Source organism: Culex pipiens, chromosome 3, assembly GCF_016801865.2.
Source record: "Culex pipiens pallens isolate TS chromosome 3, TS_CPP_V2, whole genome shotgun sequence".
In the NCBI taxonomy this organism is placed as follows: domain Eukaryota; kingdom Metazoa; phylum Arthropoda; class Insecta; order Diptera; family Culicidae; genus Culex; species Culex pipiens.
In genome coordinates this window covers 109,551,449-109,572,144 of record NC_068939.1, presented here as the reverse complement: position 1 = coordinate 109,572,144, position 20,696 = coordinate 109,551,449, and the positions used below count along the sequence as shown (strand labels likewise).

Below are 20,696 nucleotides of genomic sequence, written 5' to 3'. Positions count from 1 at the left end.
TGTAGAGGCAGAGTCGAGTCGTTGTCCGATCTGCAGAGCATGATTTATGTTTCGACGCTGTCGTGCTATCTTGTCGCACGTCGCTTTTTGACGTTCCGAGAAAAACGAGTTTCAATGTCTGACATTGAATAAACAAAAAATGGAGCACGCAATGTAAACAATAACAAACACGTTTTGTTTGGCTGAGCATTCTGTGCATTGTCCCGAAGTTTGGTTGAGTTTGGTTACCGGAGTCCAGAGTCGTATTATACATGTTTACGATAGTCGGGCTTGTACGTGTGTCAAATGCGTTCTGACCCAAAATCCCTATGGTCAGTTGTCGCACTTACAGCAATTTTCAGGCTGTGTCGTGATAGCACGACAAGATTGAAACTTCTTTTATATGAAGAGTGACAACAATGCACGGAGTTTTTTCGAGTTTCATTGAATATCTCAGGATTGAAATCAAATTTTGGGGATCTGTGAAGGTCAAAAGGTGAAGCATTGTGAGCTGCCCAAAATGGCGTTCTTAACTGAATTTGGGGCAAAATGCACAAAAAAAAAAATGTGACAAGTGACGATTTGTTGAGTTTTTCGACGCATCGCACAGCACAAAACAATACTTCTCTATATTATTTCGGGGGCTTTCCCGGTCGAGTGCGGTCAACAACCAATATGTTGTAGCTTTTCGTGAAAAGAGAAATATGCTCGCGTTGAGAATTGTAAATTTTCAAGTTGATAATTACCTCAGGCTAGACATTTACAAATGTTAGGTGTTTTTAATTTGTTATAATTGGGCAACAGGAGGTAATTCCATCGAGAATTCGGTGCACTGTGACGTTCAAATGAAAATAAATGTTCAATTGCTTTTACCATCGAATTTTTTGCTGTGTTGTTCTATGTGATTTTGCCAATGGCTTAAAAATATTTTTTTCAGGGGTCAAAAATAAGTTTATTTCCTTTGGCTCTGGTGACCGAGCCACGTAGCCTAGAGGTAACGCTTCCGCCTAGTAAGCGGTAGATCGGGGTTCAAATCCAGGCTCGGACCAACACAACTGGTGATCGTTTCTCTTCTGGATTCGATTGCTTAGTAAAGGGAAGGTAGTGTATCGTCACAAACTGGACCTTATCACGACACCTTAGGGAGGCGACCTATGGAATCTTAACATTAACCTTAACATGTTAACATTAAGTTGAGAATGAAATTGCCACTGAATCCGCTTTGTAAATGCCGGCCCCGATACTCTTCAAGGGTGTTCCCCTCAGGAACTGGGAAAGATTTACATTTACTTTACTCTGGTATGAAAACACCATGTAAAACAAAAATATGTAGAAATAAAGGTTAAATACATTCTTTAAAAGGTTGTCAAAATAAAGTTTAACATAAAAAAATGTAGTGTTTTGAGCTCAGAGGACGCTAACTTCATTCTATATGAAATAATACTAAACTACAAAGTTCAAGTGGGTACTTGCCTAATATTATTCATAGCCACTCGTCACCTCAGGCCAGACCCCCGCGGAAGTCACACGGCTGGATAAATATTTTCCTAAAAATCCAAAACCCAACACAAACGCAAACAATTCCGGTGGCAGGAAGAGTTGAATGGTGTGTGGGAGTGTCTTTTTTTGCGATTATGAAAAGCGTGTCTGTTTTCGCTGTCTGCTGGTGGTGTACTTGTTTTTCCACACACATGCTGAGTACATTCGCGCAATAAAACTTTGCGAGCTTGCCATAACATCACCCCGTGACCCGGGTTGTTTACCCCGGCTACCACACAGTCACTCAATTTGCAGACAAACACAAACGCGGAATGGTTCATGTGTAGCGATAAGGGGAAGTTGGGGATGAACGCGATAATATGTTTCACTGTTTTAAATGACAAACTAATTTATATGAATCGACGATAAGTCTAACAATTAAATCAAAATCAGAAAAAATGACGAATTTTATTATTAGTCATTTCCAGTCCATCCCATTTGATGCCACGTAAATATGTCCGGGAATTCAGTGTACACTTTTGCCGAGTTGTTCCACCGGTTGTCGTGTGTATCCTTTCATGAGGCCATATGTTGGGCACGTGCCCGTACAGCTAGCAAGTAGAACAATGTATTCGAAAAAAAGAGAGCAATGTATATTTTCACAAAATAATGCCAACACAACAGTTGAGCATTCGTTGATTGCCGATGAAGTGATTATACTGCTCAATCATGTTCAGGAAACGACTGCTTACATATTCTGAAAGAGAACGAAAGGAACCGCCCGTAATGGCGTTTACAGTTTTCATTCACCATAATACACATGCTGATTGTTTGCCTCGACAAAGTGGGAAAATTGGTTAAGAAAACAGGTGCAAATTGCGTTTTACTGTTTGCATTATTGCCCACTTGTTAAATATCACGTGAGGGGGGTTATTTTGCACATAAACATGTAGAGTCCAGAATTTAAGGAGAAACAGTTATCAACTTTAAGTTATGCTATGATGAAAGATTTTGAGGAAAAATTATAAACATTCGACCATTTGAAGAAAAATGATAAGCATTCGACCATTTTTTCAATTCTCAATTCGGTTGACAAAAAAATTAAAGTCATGTATTGTCGGTGACGCATGAGAGTTAAAAATGGTTGTGATATTTGATCAATTGTTTAGATCAGTGGCTCTCAGCCAAATGAGTATTGCTGACTATTTGATCAATTTACCCCAGCAGTACGACGACCCCTTCCATTTTTGAACATTTGAAAAAATACGTGTTTAAAAAAAAAGCAGCCTGAAATGGTGATGAGATGGAAATTGAGTGTCTCGTGACGGCGGCGCGTTACGACCCCTTTCATTTAAGATCATGCGAAAAAGAGGTGTTTTTCAATAATTTGCAGCCTGAAACGGAGATGAGATAGAAATTTGGTGTCAAAGGGGCTTTTATGTAAAATTGGACGCCCGATTTGAGGGCGTACTCAAAATTCCGAAAAAACGTTTTTTCATCGAAAAAAACACTCAACATGTTTTAAAAACTCTGCCATTTTCCGATTCTTATCTGTAAAAAAATTGGAACATGTAATTTTAAGGGAAATTTAATGTTCTTTTCGAATCTACATTAACTCAAAAGGGTCCTTTTTACATTTTGAACATTTTTTTTTCATTTGAAAATGTCGTGTTTTTTCAAACTTTGCAGGGTTATTTTTTAGAGTGTAACAATGTCCCACTGAGTTGTAGAGCAGACAATTAAAAAAATGTTGATATATAAACATAAGGGGTTTGCTCATAAACATCACGAGTTATCGCGATTTTACGAAAAAAAAAAAGTTTTGAAAAAGTGGGTTGTCATTGATCACGGCCGTTCATTTGGTTTAATATTAAGTATTTGATGGCTAGTGCGCGCCTTTGCCCCGTACTACTGTACCAAAAAACATAATTTTTTTTGTTAAAATTGTTATGGCTTTCACTACGACCATTTACAACAAGAAATTAATGATCTCTTTCATTGTACAAGTTAAAAAATGTGTGAATTTTAGATTTCTATTGTTGACTGCAAGATATTTAAAACAATGCACTAAACGGTTTTTGTATTCAAACAGTAATTTACACTGACCTACCAAAATTGACAAAAATAACTGCGCAGGCTCTGCCTAAATATTTTTGAAAAATTCAAGGTACCTACACGTGGTTCTGGGGACCCTAAACTTTATGCTTCCCCTCGAGTTGAACCTGCGCAAAAATTGTGTTGGTCGGTGTTATTTATTTATTGATTTTTTAACAGCTTTACAGTGAAATGGTCCTACATGTCAAAAAAATCAAACCATCCACATTAACGACCCCCGGGTCTTTTGTGGTCTCTATTGCAAGTTTTTGCTCGAACCTAGGAGTCCGAAGGCTTGAATGGGGAGAGCACCCAAACCTCTTTCTACTCCAAGGAACCTTCCACCCCAGTGTTTGAACTGACGACCTTTGGATTGCGAGTCCAACCGCCGCCAGCGATACCACCGGAGTAGGCTTGGTTTGGTGTGTTGTTTGTACTCATGGCATGGAGACGACTCCTACACCTGGAATGATTTAACGGCCTAACAACCAAGGCCGGAACCGACATTTTACTTCCTCATCCGATGGAAGGTTGGAGCAGATGGGAATCGAACCCAGAATCATCCGCTTACAAAGCGGACAGCGTAACCATTCGGCCACGCACTGTCCTACATGTGTCCATTCTAATTCAAACTATTTGCATCTACACTTCCGAAGCATAATTAACAAACTGCACAGTATTTCGGAAAATTAAACTTTACTTTATTTGAGGATCGTTACCACTGTAGAATAGAAGCATTTATTTACAATTTCGAAAGTATACTTCCCTGTACGCTGCTAAACCAATAATCAATATCCGCTTCCACACACTTGTTTCCGTCGTCATCTACAATATTAAGATGTTTGGCATCTGACAACTTGGGCTGTTCCGTTCTGAGTTCTCGCTTGTTTGTTTGTTTGTTTATCTATCGAGCAAAGACTTGAGAAGGGCCAGCAATGAAGCGCCACAAGATTGATTTATATTTATCCAATTCGTGACTCAGCCTGAAAAGAATACGTCAATATTTTGAGAAGTTGCTGCTTTGCTCCTCGAGCCGGCTTTTCGTCAATGAGGAAGTGGACAGGCGATTGAGTGGAGACAAATGGTTAGGTGACTGAATAATCGGTTTTTGATACACTCTGCCTTTCTGAAAAATAAAATCTGATAGAGTATTTTCTTGAAGCACAGGATAGAACATGATTGACAAGCTTTCACCTCTTTTCCTTTAAAATCAAATGCGTATAAGTGGAACACGACAAAATAAGATAATAACTGGTAATCCAAAAATATCACAAGTTATTATCTTTTATACACTTGATTAGAGTTGAAAATGGCTGATTGCACAAAAGCTCGCCAATTTGCCAAAACTAAATCAGATTATCGAGCCGACAAGCTTAAACAATGGCCTCTGCAATTGATGAAATTTTGACTGTCTCCTCGCAACTGTTATTTAATCACATCGTTGTTGTTGTTGTACTATCGAATCATGATGAGATTCAACGCAAAAGTGGCTCCCACTTTCAACCCGGGGAGTGCGTGGGCGTGTTTGTCGAATAATTAAATTTGCATGAATGGCTTCATTTTTGCAAGTCAATTCAAGCTTGAATGTTATCATACCGCCATCTGTTCGGGCGGACCGAAATTTTCCAGCCAACGATGATGATGATCAGTTTTATGCAGCATCAGCGTCATGTTTCAAGGATAACGGAAGGACCATTATTCCGCGTTTCTCACACACACGCGTAAACATCCGCGGGTCGTAAAAATGAGAGCAACGGTGGCCACGAGCGACCGCAAACGGCCAATGTGCTCCCCTCGGGAGTTTTTCTCCAAAGACAAACACCCAACAGGACCTGGCCATCTCCTGGCATGTTTACAGCTTTGCGAGACACCCGCAACTGGTGCACGTGGCCATCAAATTAAACTCAAATTCCCACGGCACCGGAAAACTTTATTACCGTTGTCATCAGAGCATAAATTTTCGAACCGTGGCAAAATAATCCACGCCCCAGCTAGGGTTCTGGGATGTTGCCAAATGTTGGCCAAAATGAACCCCACAAAAAGTGCGAAAAGTTGAACCAGGTGTGCGCTACCATCCCCCGGAAAACACCTGCAGGTTCTCAGGCTGATGTCCCAAATCAAATTTCGCTCTACCCGGGCAGACGGTAATAACAAAATCAATAATATTTCAATAACAAATTCTGTTAAAATAACAAAAAGTGTTATTATTTTATCCTGAAGTTCAACATAAAGAAGAACAAATAATAACAGTTTCTGATAAAATAACAAAATTTGGTATTGAAGTGATATTATATTGAAAATGTTTAATAACACGCTAATAAGAGGAAATGTTATACATTTCAAAAAATCTCCTAATAACAAAATTTGTTATTCGTTCGGTATACTGACTTAGGAATAAAATTACCATAAATCGCACAAATGGAAAAGTTTCTAAGTGTCCATAACACAATCTGTTATTATTTTTTCTTTTGTTAAATATGTTTAGATCTTTGGAATAATTTTGTCTAATTTCGTCGGGGTCATTATCTTGGCCATGAAATGGGGTCCTTAAGCTAAAATTATTTTAAAAAGTTGAAATTTTGGAAGCTGATTTTTTTAATTGTTTGATATACCCCCTAAGGGACTTTGCTAAAATTGGCTAGAACTATGGGATAATTTTGACCAATTTCGTCGGGGTCATTATTTTGGCCATGAAATGGGGTCCTTAAGCTAAAATTATTCTAAAAAGTTGAAATTTTGAAAGTTGATATTTTTAATTATTTGATATACCCCCTAAGGGACTTTGCTAAAATTGGCTAGAACTATGGGATAATTTTGACCAATTTCGTCGGGGTCATTATTTTGGCCATGAAATGGGGTCCTTAAGCTAAAATTATTCTAAAAAGTTGAAATTTTGAAAGTTGATTTTTTTAATTGTTTGATATACCCCCTAAGGGACTTTGCTAAAATTGGCTAGAACTATGGGATAATTTTGACCAATTTCGTCGGGGTCATTATTTTGGCCATGAAATGGGGTCCTTAAGCTAAAATTATTCTAAAAAGTTGAAATTTTGAAAGTTGATTTTTTTTTAATTATTTGATATACCCCCTAAGGGACTTTGCTAAAATTGGCTAGAACTATGGGATAATTTTGACCAATTTCGTCGGGGTCATTATTTTGGCCATGAAATGGGGTCCTTAAGCAAAAATTATTCTAAAAAGTTGAAATTTTGAAAGTTGACTTTTTTAAATTATTTGATATACTACCTAAGGGATTTTACTAAAATTGGCTAGAACTATGAAATAATTTTGACCAATTTCATCGGGGTCATTTATTGCACCATGAAATGGGGTTTCAAGCTAAAATTAATCCGATAAAATTAACTTTTGAGAGTTAATTTTTTTTTAATTTTGTTATATTCCCTAACGGAATTGATTTATTTATTGAGAATTTTTGAAGTGTGAATAACAAAAACTGTTATTATTTTCACAGAGCCAGGAAGTCGGAGCTGACGTTGAAGTTCGAGCTGGAGTGAGACCTCGGAGACTGCATCGGATTCAGCTAATTTTCAGCAACTTTTACTTGGAGTCGGAATCTGTGAAGTCGGGTATTTTTGCAGAGCTAAAGTCGGCGTTGACGTCATATCCTGCATCCAGAGTCGGAGTTGTCTTCAAAGTATGGATTCAAAGTCGCTTGGAGGTACCCGACTCTGCAGCCCTGACTAGTACAGAGGAGTTATGGCAACTGCAGGTTTATTTGCAAATTACAAATAAACCAAAACAATAACTTTTTTTGTTATGGAGACATACCAGTTCAATAACATTTTTTGTTATTATGCTGCTCCACCTCTCCGCACAAAATAACAAATCTTGTTATTCCTTCATGATTCCTTCTGTGTTATTGGTTTGTTATTGCAATAACAACATAATAACAGTTTAAGTTATTCTTCGAACAAATCTTTGTTATTAATTTTTGTTATTTTAACAACTAATCCGATCATCCCAATAACATATTTCGATCTTCTCACAATATCAAAAACTGACCTTCCCAAGTTATTTCCGTCTGCTCGGGTAGATGCTACACTCAGTTGAATTTATGAAGATGGATTGGAAAATCTCATAATCTCAATTCTCATAAAGAATACGAAGAGGATAAAGTGTCACAAAAAAGGGATTCGAACTGAACTTTAAAATAATAATAAGTTTTAAATATTATTTAAACAATATTCAAAAGTACCTTCAGTGGGGGTGACATTAGGTCTGAGGGGTGAGAATGTGTCGAAGTGTTTTTTACGTATTTTACCGTTTCTCAGGTTCTTCTCAATGAAACTAAATTATGTTTAAAGGGTTGTGTAAGGGACATTTTAAGATGAAAATCTCGTTCCTTGAACAAATCTTTTCATTCTGACAGCTGTCTAAAGTTGAGGTACGTTTTTGGCCAAAAATAACATCTCGAAAAATCAACTTTCTGGGGGGTGAGTTTGGGTCATACAAATTTCAGCATTTTTGTATGACCTAATCTCACCTCCCAGACCCAATGACGGTATTTGTTATTTTGGGGCGAGATTTGTCTGATCACGCCTTCCATCGGCCGGGGAAGTAAATGTTGGCCTGGCTTAGAGGTTAGGTCGTTAGCTCAGTTCAGGTGTACGAGTCGTCTCCCCAACCCTTAAAAATATGTAAAATTACAAAAAAAAATTACACTTAAATTTCAACAATTTTCCAAAGCATAATAAATGACAAATGCCCAATAAAAAAATGTTACGATTACTAAGTATTGAACTGATCCACTGTTTTCACAATAAAATCTGCATTTTGAGATCAATATATGAACTTTTTTCAGGAAATTCACGGTTTTGGAAAATCTTCGGGAATTCCGTCCCCCCAAGTAACATTTTTAAACCAACTAGCCACCACCTAGTTTAATTGAGGTTTTATGATAGCATATTGATTGCTTTATAGTTTTATTCAGGCATTCACCGCAACCAATAAGCAAGAGCTAATTAGTAGGTTCTAACAAGGTTTGATGCCTCGGACATAAAACCTTGTGACAATAAAAGCTAAATGGCTTTTAATAAGGTTTTATGAAAGTTTTAAGAGAGTCTTAAAAACCCAATGGCAATGTCATGCCAAACGGTTTTATCGCATGCTTTTTTAAAACCCAGGGTGTTTTAGCTGTCAAGTGCCATTGCAAAATGCATGCAAAAAGCTTACTTAAAACCATAAGCTCCTGAAAAAGCATTTAACGCGGCCAATTAGCAGTGCATAAATATGGCGCTAAACGCGTGTTCTGATTGAATTTGATTGACCGCCATCTTGGTTGAAAAAATAGAAAACTGAAAGATTTGATTTAAATTTGATTAAAACACACATTTATGCTGAATTTCTGGTATGATTATTGTAGCGATAGATGTTTAAAAATGTTTTGAACATTTTTTTTAAAGAATTGCAATAAAATATTTTTTAACATTAAACACTATGATTACAAAATATAGATTTTTGATGAAGCGAGTTGAATTTTTTGGCTCTATCTCCCCTACATTTATGAATAAAATTTCAACTGCAGCTGAATTTGAGCCATCAATTTCGAGAGATAAGCTTTCAAATTATTTGGATTACCTCTAATATCTATTATTTATCATCGCCATTTTTGACAACCATCTCCATAATTTCATTTGGCAAGACGAAGACTTATTTTTGCCAAAATAAAACCTATTTGGCATAAGACGTTTGAAAACGTATGAAATGTCATTTTTCCATAACTCCTGACTAGGTTTTAACAAAGGTTTTATCAAGGCTTTGAGTAAGGCTACCAACTCTTGCTGAGCAAAAATCCGTACGATATGACAGCATGGTATAACAAAAACTGGCAAGGAATTATTTATATAAATGAAATTAAATAAATTTGAGAAATTTGAGAAACTGTGTCGTTTTTACAGCTAACAAATTTCACAAAATGCTATCAGAGTGCTTATGACTTGCACGTTTAAAAGTATTCATAAAATAAACCGTGATTTGAATCAAAACATTATGGTCCTAATTTTTTTTAGTTTAAAAGTTTACGAAATGTCAAGTTTGCTTTAACGAATAATATTGTTCTCAGTGTTTTCACGAACACATTTCCAAAAAAAATATTGAAAAGGTCCTATAACATGTGAAACACAAAAGTTTATATGCCCTTTAAAAAAGACTCTAGATTTGTTAATTCATATGTTCAAAGGTTTTCACAAGTTTTAGATGGCCTTTGGATCTTTTAATGGATAAATATATTTAGTAAGGAATTTCTAAAAGAACAATTTGAAGTTTTTTTTTAAAGGTCCTATCAACATATGAAAGACAATAGTTTATAGGACCTTTGAAAAAACTCTAGACTTATTGATAATCAAGTTTGAATTGAGGAAACTCGGAAATGCTCCCTTTTTAAATCAAACTCACAGTAAAATAAAAATAAAAATGTCTAGTTAACAAAAGCGTTGACCAAATAAAAAAAAAGCAATTCAATGTTTAAAAAGTTGTTAAAATTCCGTACAAATCCGTGAATTTTTCGTTCATATTCAAGTGTTCAGAATTATTCCTTCTTTCCATAATTTCTCGATAGGGGTAGATGGGAATCGAACCCAGAACCTTCCACTTACAAAGCGAACAGCGTAACCATTCAGCCACGCCTACCCCCTATTCCGTACAAATCCGTATTATGCGAAAAATTCCCTACAAAAATTCCGGCCTGTTAAAAATCCGCGAAGAGGGTCGAAAATCCGTATGGTAAGGAAAAAATCCGTACAGTTGCCGTAGCCTTAGCTTTGAGGATGTTGTTAGGATTCAGTTGTAAAGCCTTGAACTCCTATGTAGGTTTTATAAATAGGCCGTAACAACCTTTTGCGGAGGTCCTTTTGGGTTTTAAGTTGGGTTTATCAAGGTTCTGGGGAGTTTGTTACGACTAAGGGGTTTTAATGTTGGTTTTGGCTGATAGGTTTTATAGCGGTTGTGACAGCTTTGATAAAGCCTAAAATGTTACTTGGGGCAGCAAATCCCGGGATATGCGCACCAAAAATTATTTTCTTAAAATTTGTTTGCGTGCAAGTATGACATATTTTCTCTACAACTGAGTTTACGAACAAACTGCTTGCGAAATTCCATGGGGGTACTTGAAACCGTTCCGGAATTTGGTGATTTAAGTGAAACGATAATGGCCCTGTACACCCTCCGCCCATAAATAAGACCCATTACCCGGCGTGACATTAGGCCTCTTTGGCGAAAGGCTCGACCTATTTTTTGAGTACCCACCAAAAACCCAAACCACACTGCGTGCGATAAGAATCTGCTCATTTTCCTATTCGATTTGCGAAACAGCCCTCATCCCCGCGCCTGGCTATCTGGAGGGTGGGCATTTTCCACAAAAGGTACTGGAAATTTGCTCAACCTTTTGTGGCATTAGGATATCGAAGCTGAAAACCTAATCCCAAATGTGTTGTGTCTAACTTTCGTCCCCTCCTTCTCTTGGTCGTAAAGTTGTTGAAAAATTCAAATTCAATTTAACCGGGGGCGAATTTGAAGGAGGAAAAAAAGTAATGGCGAGTAAAGCAGAGGGTACCGAAAACATTAAGATTTTTATCCAATTGCTTGTTTGGTGCAGGACATTTGTATTTGACAATCAAACTGTAATAAATCACACAGAAAATTTGTTTAGAAAATTACCACGAATTTAACTTGCGCCAACTTTACCTTGCGTAGGACGGATTAATCCGAAAGGAATTAAACATCTTTGAGAAAAGTTTTTATTTTAAAATTCCCACAAAGCTTCTTGAAACAATTTAGAGAATAAACATGCTGAACACAGTGTTATAGGTAATTGGACGATATTGAGTCCTCTAATGAAGCAACGATCAATGGTCTGTCATATGAAAAAAACATCATTTTTTTCTCATCAATATTAATTTGATTTTCAATTTAAAACACAAAACTTTTAAGAAATTTGTTAATGTTGTTTAAGCCATTTCAGTTCAGTGAAACCTCTTTTTACGCGATGCGTTACGTTTTTCAAATTTGTCGATTTCACTTGAGGGGTTACATACATGTAAATCGACAAAAATGTAAGAAGTTGGTTTGGGCACACTCTAAAACTTTTTTTAAATCTCTTTTGAGGGGATTAAAATATATATTTTCAACTATTATCAAAATAAATTTGAAGATATTTGGTTGTATCATTGCCGAGATATAACCATTTGAGGTTAGCAGTTTCAAAAAACGGTTATCTCCACACTGCTTTGGCCAAATCGGCTCAAAATTTTGGTGAAGCCTCGTTAAACTGGTCCTGTGTGCATAACGAAGCCCGATTTTCAAAAATTTTGTTTGAAAAAAAGATAAAAATATGTTTATGTTTTTCATATAAAAAATCACCAGTTTTAGATTTTTGCATTTTTTTTAAAAGTAAAATTTTGAAATCGGGCTCCGTCATGCACACGGGATATGTCTTGCAAGTCTTCATCTCAAATTTCAGCCAATTTGGTCCATCCGATCTCGAGATATCGTGGCACCCGTAAATCAACTCGGTGTTCAGAGAAAAACGCTCACAAAGTTCGACAGAAAATTTTTGAACATAAATCGTCTCTTACTCAATTTAATCATGAAATATCTTCATGAAACTTTCAGCAGTGATTGAAAATCATCTTTTAAGTGGATTTATTGAATTTTCTGAAATATGAAATTTTTGATTTTCTACGTGTATGTAACCCCTTAAACGACGCAACATTTTTACAATGTTTTAAAAGCAATTTGTAGGTTTTGTTCAAATTTACAAAACGCTTTTTGAAGCTTGCAAAAAATTGTATGGTTTAAGAGAAATCTACGAAACAAAAAGCGTAACGCCACCGCGTAAAAAGAGGTTTCTCTGTAATAAAGTCTCGTATTCCAATTTTTTAAATATCAGAAATAACATAATACATAATATGAATTCAAAAAACTGTGTTTTGAAAACGTCAATAAAAATTCTGTAATCTATTTTTAGATTGCTTATTCATATCCAAAACGATTGGAGTACGTTTTAGCTGATCTTCAGATTGTTTTTGCCCTTATCTAAAATCCTGTCTTTTGCTGCTCTCGTAAAAAGCAAATATAAATTTCAAAAATTACTTCCTCGCTTCCCTCCCGGATTGTATTAATGTGGTTCCTTGTTATTTACGTCTACATATCTAGATTGCGAGCTCGAGGAGATCGCGTCCCCGCCCAAGTACCGCCCGGAGTCCATCGCGGCCCTGTGCGCAGCGACGCGGTTCACCGAGGCCGAGATCAAACGGATCTACCGGGGCTTCAAGGCGGAGTGTCCGGCCGGCATCATCCGAGAGGAAACGTTCAAGTTTATCTACGCCCAGTTCTTCCCCCAGGGTGGTGAGTATTTTTCGCTTCATTGTAGATGTTGAGGGGGCTAGATTTAGACATATAGATTTTGGCATGAGCCTCCCAAAACGTTGAACAGAAATCGCCTCCTGGCTAGGATTAAGGCTCTCTGATGCAATGAAGAAGTACTGGCCACGTGCTGTGGGGTGGTCGATTTTTTTTTGGTTTCCTGTGGGGAGTCGAAGAAAAATGGGGTGTGCACAGATTGAAAGATTGCAAAGATTCGCATCGAATTGGTCCCTGGTGGCTTGACGTTTGAAAAATTTACGTGTTTGCTTTCGCCTCGAAGGGATTTTGCAACTCCTACACACAGCTCGTATTTCAATGTCGAAAATTTCTTGATAGAGATGTCTTTACTGGGATGGGCTATATGCTGCGATTGGTAATGAGAAAATATTGGCAGCTTTTTGTTCTATTATTAGCTATACTTGAGTTTTTTTTTTCTCAAATTTAAAGTTGCGCGAATCTTGAATACTTTCCGTGAAGAGAAATTTGTAATGTAAACTCTACTTTCACAGCTAACACAAACCTTTACGCCCACTACGTGTTCAACACATTAGATAAGGACCATACAGGGATTCTAAGCTTTGAGGTAAGCTCTCCACAGAGCAAAATTGCACATCGAATCCTTAACTAAAAGTCGAATAAACTCTAATTGAATGCCCACCTCCAATTGTTCACCCCCGTTTGTCCAGAACTTTGTCCAGGGCCTGTCGATACTGTCCCGGGGTACGCTGGAGGAGAAGCTGTGCTGGACGTTCTCGCTTTACGACATCAATCACGATGGCAAAATAACCCGAGAGGAAATGACTGACATCGTGACGGCCATCTACCTGCTGATGGGGGACCGCGAGGACGGCGGCTCGGACGAGGCCCAGATCAAGACCAAGGTGGAGCAGATCTTTGAGGTGGGTTGTCGTCGGGAGGGAGGGCGTGGTTAAATTGGCATTTTTTTATTGTTGAGCCATTTTTGCGCTATTATTTCAGAAAATGGATATCAATCGCGATGGTGTGATAACGATAGAGGAATTTCTGGACTGCTGCCAAAAGGACCAGCTCATCTCGGACTCGATGGGAGTGTTCGATTCCACCATATGACCTTTGGAGAAATTGCATTCGCTTCCGGCGTATGTAGCGAGTCAAGGAAAGTTTGCTGATACCACCGAGAGTTTGAGTCAGCACACTGATAGTAAATATTGTTTGAAATTAATAGGCTCCAATTGTAATTTATTGCCGCGGGCTTTTTTGTTGCAGTGTATAAATCGAACACAACCAACGGACCAAGGACAGGGGAGATCCACAAGACTGCCAGCGTTCCAAAATCACAAACGTCAGCCAACAGCAATCCGGCGAGCAAGTCTACCCGTTCAAGCAATCGTAAGCAATCCATCCTGATGAATGGCAGGGCCAAGCAGAAGCCGGGCAGCATCCGGTCCCATCATCATCACCACCACCAGCAACAGCTCAAGCACTACCACATTCCCTTCGATACGTATCAACAGCAATCGGTGGCGCTTCAAGGCGCACCCAGAAGAACCTACCCCGCGTCCGGATATGCCGAGTTCCCCCCGCAGATGATGACCGGAGGAATCGCCACCATCACCCCGCTGGCCGCCGCCGGTACCCTTAACTGCCATCCACCCCCACCGATGCCGATGCCAGTGTCGGAACTTCCCACTCTGGTCAAGGTCAAGGCATGGTACACCGTCTCCAAGCAGGGCCTGACCTACTGAAGACTTCTCCCCTTGCTGAAACTTGGAACTATTTGCAACCTGTAGCTTTAAACTGAACGTAAAACTTTACTGAGAAAGGTGTGTCGACCGGAAGTAGCCGTTTATAACTATGTTTAGGTGAGACTTTACCCCCAAGCCGTTTTGTTAGCCGTAGTTGTAGGATACAAAGTTGACCGGATGCGTTATGTTTGACCACATGGTTCGTTCAGAAAACTCATTTGGTAAACACTTTAACATGCGGTTATCACTCTGCAGTAGGGTGCCCAGAATATGGGACTTTTTCTCAAAACCTAGCTCCACAAGCTGAATATTGTTCCTTGAGCTATTTCAGGACTTTGGGACAAATATGAGCAAAATCGGTCAACATTTACCCATTGATACTCGATGGTGAAGTTTGTATGGGAAAAATCGAAAAAATGTATGGAAAACACAATTTTCTTTCGGTTTGGCCTACACGGTGCGCTACTTCCATCCAAATATTCCCAAAAGTGAGATTCTCATTGGAAATATAATGCTCTACAACTTTGTAGAACATACCAAAGCTGTAAAATTCGATCCTGAAAAGTTATAAGCAATTTAAAAATGTATTTTTTGTATGAAAATCATTTTTTTCACCAACTTCAGGCTCGGGTTTCAATGGGTTAATCTCAACCAATTTCGCTCAAAATTTGCACAGATGCTTAAAATAACCCAACAAATCGTTTTCCGCTTGTGGAGCAGGGGGTAATTTTTTCTGGGCACCCTACTCTGCAGTTATTTGACATCATTAAATTATGAGTTTAAATAATTTTAAATTATTTATATTTCACTGTGCGACTTTTTGATACTGTGAATTTGTAGTTTCAAATTTCAAATTTTCCACAACTTTTGTTGTGAACCCAAAAAAGAGGAGGTGGTCCAATTTGGAGGAAAAAAGTAATTCAAATTAATAATCCTAGTGTTAAAAAAAAAAATGATTTTGGGTCACATGTGGAAGCTCGGAACCATTCAAGAGTTTTTTTTAATAGGTCCTATAAACATATGGAAGATAATAGCTTATTGGGCCTTAAAAAAAACTCAAGAATTATTTAAGAGTTATTTTTTGGTCAACTAATTTGGTAATCGATTTACAAACTGTCTTGTGCTGAGTCTGTTTTAAACGGAGGCAATAAAAAAATAATTGAAATTATTTTATTGCACCCATTAAAAAAAAAGACAGCACAAGACCATTTATAAATTGATCACCAAATTTCAATCTTTGAAATGCTATTGATACTGCTGTCACTATTCTGACTTTAGTCCCGATTCGACTAATTTAACGCTTCATGCGAACGATTGTTTTTGGTTGACCACTAAGGTGCCCAGAATATGGGACTTTTTCTCAAAACCTCGCTCCACAAGCTGATTATAGTTCCTTGAGCTATTTTAGGTCGCTGGGCCAAATATGAGCAAAATCGGTCAACATTTACCCATTGATACTCGAAGGTGAAGTTTGTATGGAAAAAATCGAAAAATTGTATGGAAAACCCAATTTTCTTACGGCTTGGTTTGTACGGTACGCTACTACCATCCAAACACAGTGGACTCTCTCGTTGTCGATATTGAAGGGACCGTCGAGAGCGGGGGTTATCAATCTATTTGAAGGGAGTGAAAAAAATATTGACAGCTGGAGCAATATTGATATCGAGAAGATCGACAGCCAGAGAGTCCACTGTATTCCCAAAAGTGAGATTTTCATTGGAAAGTTAATGCTCTACAACTTTGAAGAACATACCAAAGCTGTAAAACTAGATCCTGAAAAGTTATTAGCGATTTAAAAAAGTCATTTTTGCACGAAAAACATTTTTTTCACCAACTTTAGGCTAGGGTATCAATGGGTTAATCTCAACCAATTTTGCTCAAAATTTGAACAGATGCTTAAAATATTCCAAAAACCCGTTTTTCGCTTGAGGAGCAAGGGGTCATTTTTCTGGGAACCCTATTAACCACCTTTAAAATATGAGCACAAATTTTTCATTTCGCTTTTCCATACCAAAACTGAAATTGTTCAAAATAACAGTGAACAAATGGGCCAACTGTCCTATTTGACTGAATTTCTCTAAGATTTCAACTAAAATTGAAATTCACACAGATCTGAGTGAAATTTAACTAAAATTCGAAGTTTGCATTATCTACTTATTTATGAAATGGTGGTGCAGTAGGGTAGCAAAAAATGAATGAATTTTTGGGACACGCTAAGCTCGATTTCTTTGGCAAAATTAAGCACCTGTGCCAATTTTGAGCCAAATCGGTTAAGTAGTTCCATGTTGAAAATTTTATGGAGCCTTTTTTTACGAAATCATGTTGTGAAACAGTTTCAAAAACATGTTCAAAACACAATTTCACAGCATTGTTCTGTTTTTTTTTTGTCTTCATGATTTATAATGGTGAATCACCATTGGTGATGTGCTAGAGCATTTTGTTTAGTTTTATTTTAAATTCCAATAATTGTTTTGTGAAAAGTTTTACGTCCTAACTTAATTGCTTAAACAAAAACTAAACCAATTGTTAAGAGATAACAACTTGTTTTACATCCAAAGTTGTTGTGTGCCTTTTCAAATATTTCAATTCAGAGAGGATTTCTATTTAACGATGTTTTATAACACTAGTCAAAATACCGGTCAAAAGTTGAGTAAAAAAGAGTTTGAAAACTGTTTTCGATAGTTGATTGTACAATAAAATCCCGTTGGTTTGAAACGATTTGGATTTTACAAAATGAGACTAAAATGTGGTAATCTGACACTTTGAAAATGTTTATGTGTTAGCGAGTCAGACAACGACCCTGTTATCAAACTAACAGGATTTTAGTGTACGATCAAATAAACCTAAATGTATCTCACAAAAAGCTATTAAACCGTGTAAATAATACCCCTATTATCTGACATGTTCAAAACAAAATATCCTTTACGTGGGACCCGACGAAATTAAAGTACATATGAAGTAAATGTTTTGCCAACAATACGACGTTACAAAGATAAATCGAAATATATCTATTATATTTGTCAACTGTAGTAAGCAGATTTAGATAAAACAATTCTAGATTGTGATTGTTGCCGGTGTACTTGGAAACTTTTGGTTAACATTATATATTTATATAGATGTAATGTACACGTTTTATAGCCTTTTGGGCAGTGCAAATTTCTACTTTGATCGTCTCGCAACAGTGCAGTGTATTAGCTAATTTAAACACACATTGTTTAGCAACAGTGAGAAATTCCTAACTCGGGTTGCTTCCTGCAACCCGACAACAATTATTGATTTCAAGCTATTCATTCGTCAAGATTCCTACACTAGATGTGCCCATCGACATCGTATCGTAAATTTACTTCAATTCGTTCGTGAAGCGCGTCCACTAGGCAAATCTTATCGGATAATTGCACCTGATATCCTTTCTGGTGTTATATTAAGTACGGGCCCAGTTTTAAGGCGGAAACAAACAAGTGAATAAAACTAAACAAATAAATCAACGATGATAGACGTAACTCAAAGAGAGCAAAACAAAACAAAAAGTACCGTAAGTGTCTACTATTAGATCTAAACTTTGTTGAAACAATGATGCTGCATCGAATGCGGATTTAGGTGGAGGAAAGAATTTGTAATTTGTCTGAACTGGCACGCCGGATTTGCCAAACACATTTGCAATGCAATAGATTTAGTAAAACAAACTTTGAATTGAGTGAACAACTACAAATACGGTATCCTACTAATAAAGGCAAACCAGAAAAAAAACAACTAAATAAACTACATCCAATTCTAACGTTGAACTTCCTGTTACTGAAAATGAATGAAAAATGAAAGAAACAAAAAAAACAAACACGTGTTTGTAGCGAACATTGTTGTATAGTTTTTAGGTGTAAACAATTATTACTGACTGTACGGGAATGCTACGGGAAAGGGGGATTTAGACAAAACGGAATTGTTGGCTCTGTTTGGCGGGATCCGCTAATCCTACTAGAAACGATAGCGGTTTTAGTCTTGTAGTGCGACGGGTTTGCATCGCTGTGATGCGGAGTGGAGTTACTTATTGCGAGAGGTAGGCAAAACAAACGAACAATAGATTATTTTTTATACGTGTAGGAACGGAAATCAAATTTCTAAATGTAGTCCAATTCTAGAACGAATCAGATTCAAAAGCAATGTTGAACCAATATAAAACTATAGTGGATTGTGTCTGGATATCACAAAAAGAAACGATCAAAATAAATATATCGTCTAAATGGCTAGAAATGAAATGGGTGTTACATTTTTTGTCCGAAATTCAACAACACTTTTATTCATGGTTTAATTGACGTAATTCGCTTCGGTGGAGTCGCTGGTTGGCAGTTGGAATCTCAATCCAATGGTCGAATCGAATGGAAAGTACCCCGAGATATAGAGGTAAAGTAATGTCATCTTCCCAAGTAAAAAATAAAACGCAGTTCATAAGCTTCATATACGCGTCTACTCTATTGCTGATATATTCACATATTGAACAGAAAAAAATCTGCATTGTCGCAAATTATAAAAAAAATGTGTGAAGAAACCTTATTCAAACTTAGACACGTCATTTTTTTTACATCGGTGTACATTTTTGCGTTATCTAAATAAATGCTTTCTGAAATATGACAAAAGGGACGATCACAAAAGACACAAAAAGAAACTTAAACAAAATTAAACTGAAACATGGATGAAACGAAAGACACAAATGATATAATGATTACACAGATAATTAACTACATACATCTCTGCTTAGTGTTGTCTTCTTCTTCTTTCTCTTTGTAAACTTTGAATAGATTTAACAGTAACTGGAATGTGGAACCATTTTGCGTGTTTCTGTGGTGAAGCTGGGCTCCTGGAGGGCCTTCTGTGTGTTCCTAAGTACCATCTAGATCAAAATTCTCAATTTCGATAACTTGGTGATTTTCGGTAAATAATTGAATTTCAGTCCTCTCGCAAGCTAAGCCTACTATGTCTTTCGTCGTATGTGTGATTCCAAAAAAAGCTACATATATCCTCCAAACTGAAGCCATCGAGCGATCTCACTTGTGGTGTAAAAAGTCGGCAAAGAACTTCTTTTTCTTCTTCTTCTCTTTGGTGCTGCTCTCGGTGTCATCAGCATCCTGCCCAAGAAAAAAGAAGAGGAAAAAGATAAGATCATGATGTGCCAAACGAGCTTTTGATAAATCCCATTTCAATAATCGAATGTCGGAGTTTTTTTTTGCTTGGGGTAGAAAAAGCCTTTTTCTTACCTTTTCCGAATCGATTTTCTTGGACTTGACCAACTTCTTGGCTTCTTTTAGTTTTTTCTTCTCCTTTTTCGACAATTTCATCGTCGAATCGCCCGTCGCAGACTTTTCCGTGTCGGAGTCCTTCTTGCCGTGCCTCTGCTGGTTGGCTGCCCGCTCTTCGATGCTTTGCTTGATGCTCTGCGCGGAAGAAAGGGTTAGGGGCAAATCCGAAAAAATACTGTCACACCTTACCATATCTTCTTCCGCTTCCCGCAGCCGGTCCATCTCCAGACAGTCGACCACCTCGTTACGCATCTGGACAATCTGAAACAAACCGAGCAAGACAATTAGCAGTCTGGAATGTGACCAGGAATGCTCATGTGCGGGCCTACCTCAACCAAACGTGCAATCAGGGCTTCCTCCTTCTCCTTGTCGGAGTCGGTTTTGTTGCGCTCCGGTTGGGCCATCAGCAGTCGGATCTCGTACTCCAAATCGGCCTGCTCTTGCTCCAAACGGTGCTGGCGGCGCCTGTTTTGGAGTAACGAAAATTTTAGAAATTTTCTTTTCGAAACAATAAGTAATCCAAATATTGTGCCGTTATATCAACGGAAAAAAAGTTTACAGGGCATTTGTGTAAATAATATGTCCCATTCGAGAGGATCTCAGAGAACTAAAGGCGAAATAACTGAACTGAAGACTGAAATCGGCATCACTCTACATAGCTGATTCGTTAATTCGAATTTAGCTACTTCAAATGTCTGCTAATTCGAATGCTCGCTGATTCTAACTTATTCGAATCCAAAAGAACTCAAAT

At 37.5% G+C, this 20,696-nt stretch overlaps 2 protein-coding genes across 12 annotated transcripts in view; one reads left to right on the top strand and one right to left on the bottom strand.

Moving 5' to 3' along the window:
• Positions 1–18,610, top strand: part of LOC120423443 (uncharacterized) — a 57,629-nt gene extending 39,019 nt beyond the window's left edge. For 5 of the 6 annotated variants that reach the window (XR_005606241.2, XR_008212455.1, XR_005606240.2 and 2 more), the window contains 5 exons: positions 12,724–12,915; positions 13,443–13,516; positions 13,620–13,832; positions 13,912–14,113; positions 14,179–14,319. Coding sequence is in view for 1 of the 6 variants with exons in the window: in XM_052710140.1 (XP_052566100.1) it covers positions 12,724–12,915; positions 13,443–13,516; positions 13,620–13,860; positions 14,179–14,657 (986 nt within the window). In the remaining 5 variants the exon portion in view is untranslated. Of the gene's footprint in view, positions 1–12,723; positions 12,916–13,442; positions 13,517–13,619; positions 13,861–13,911; positions 14,114–14,178 lie in introns of all 6 variants that reach the window. The other variant, XM_052710140.1, reaches the window with a different exon arrangement.
• A 487-nt stretch (positions 18,611–19,097) lies between these two features.
• Positions 19,098–20,696, bottom strand: part of LOC120423431 (MICAL-like protein 1) — a 48,060-nt gene continuing 46,461 nt past the window's right edge. For all 6 annotated transcript variants that reach the window (XM_039587237.2, XM_039587236.2, XM_039587238.2 and 3 more), the window contains 4 exons: positions 20,275–20,410; positions 20,135–20,206; positions 19,904–20,080; positions 19,098–19,774 (listed from right to left, as the gene is read on the bottom strand). In XM_039587237.2, the coding sequence (XP_039443171.1) occupies positions 19,694–19,774; positions 19,904–20,080; positions 20,135–20,206; positions 20,275–20,410 (466 nt within the window). In that variant the 3' untranslated portion in view covers positions 19,098–19,693. The remainder of the gene's footprint in view (positions 19,775–19,903; positions 20,081–20,134; positions 20,207–20,274; positions 20,411–20,696) is intronic.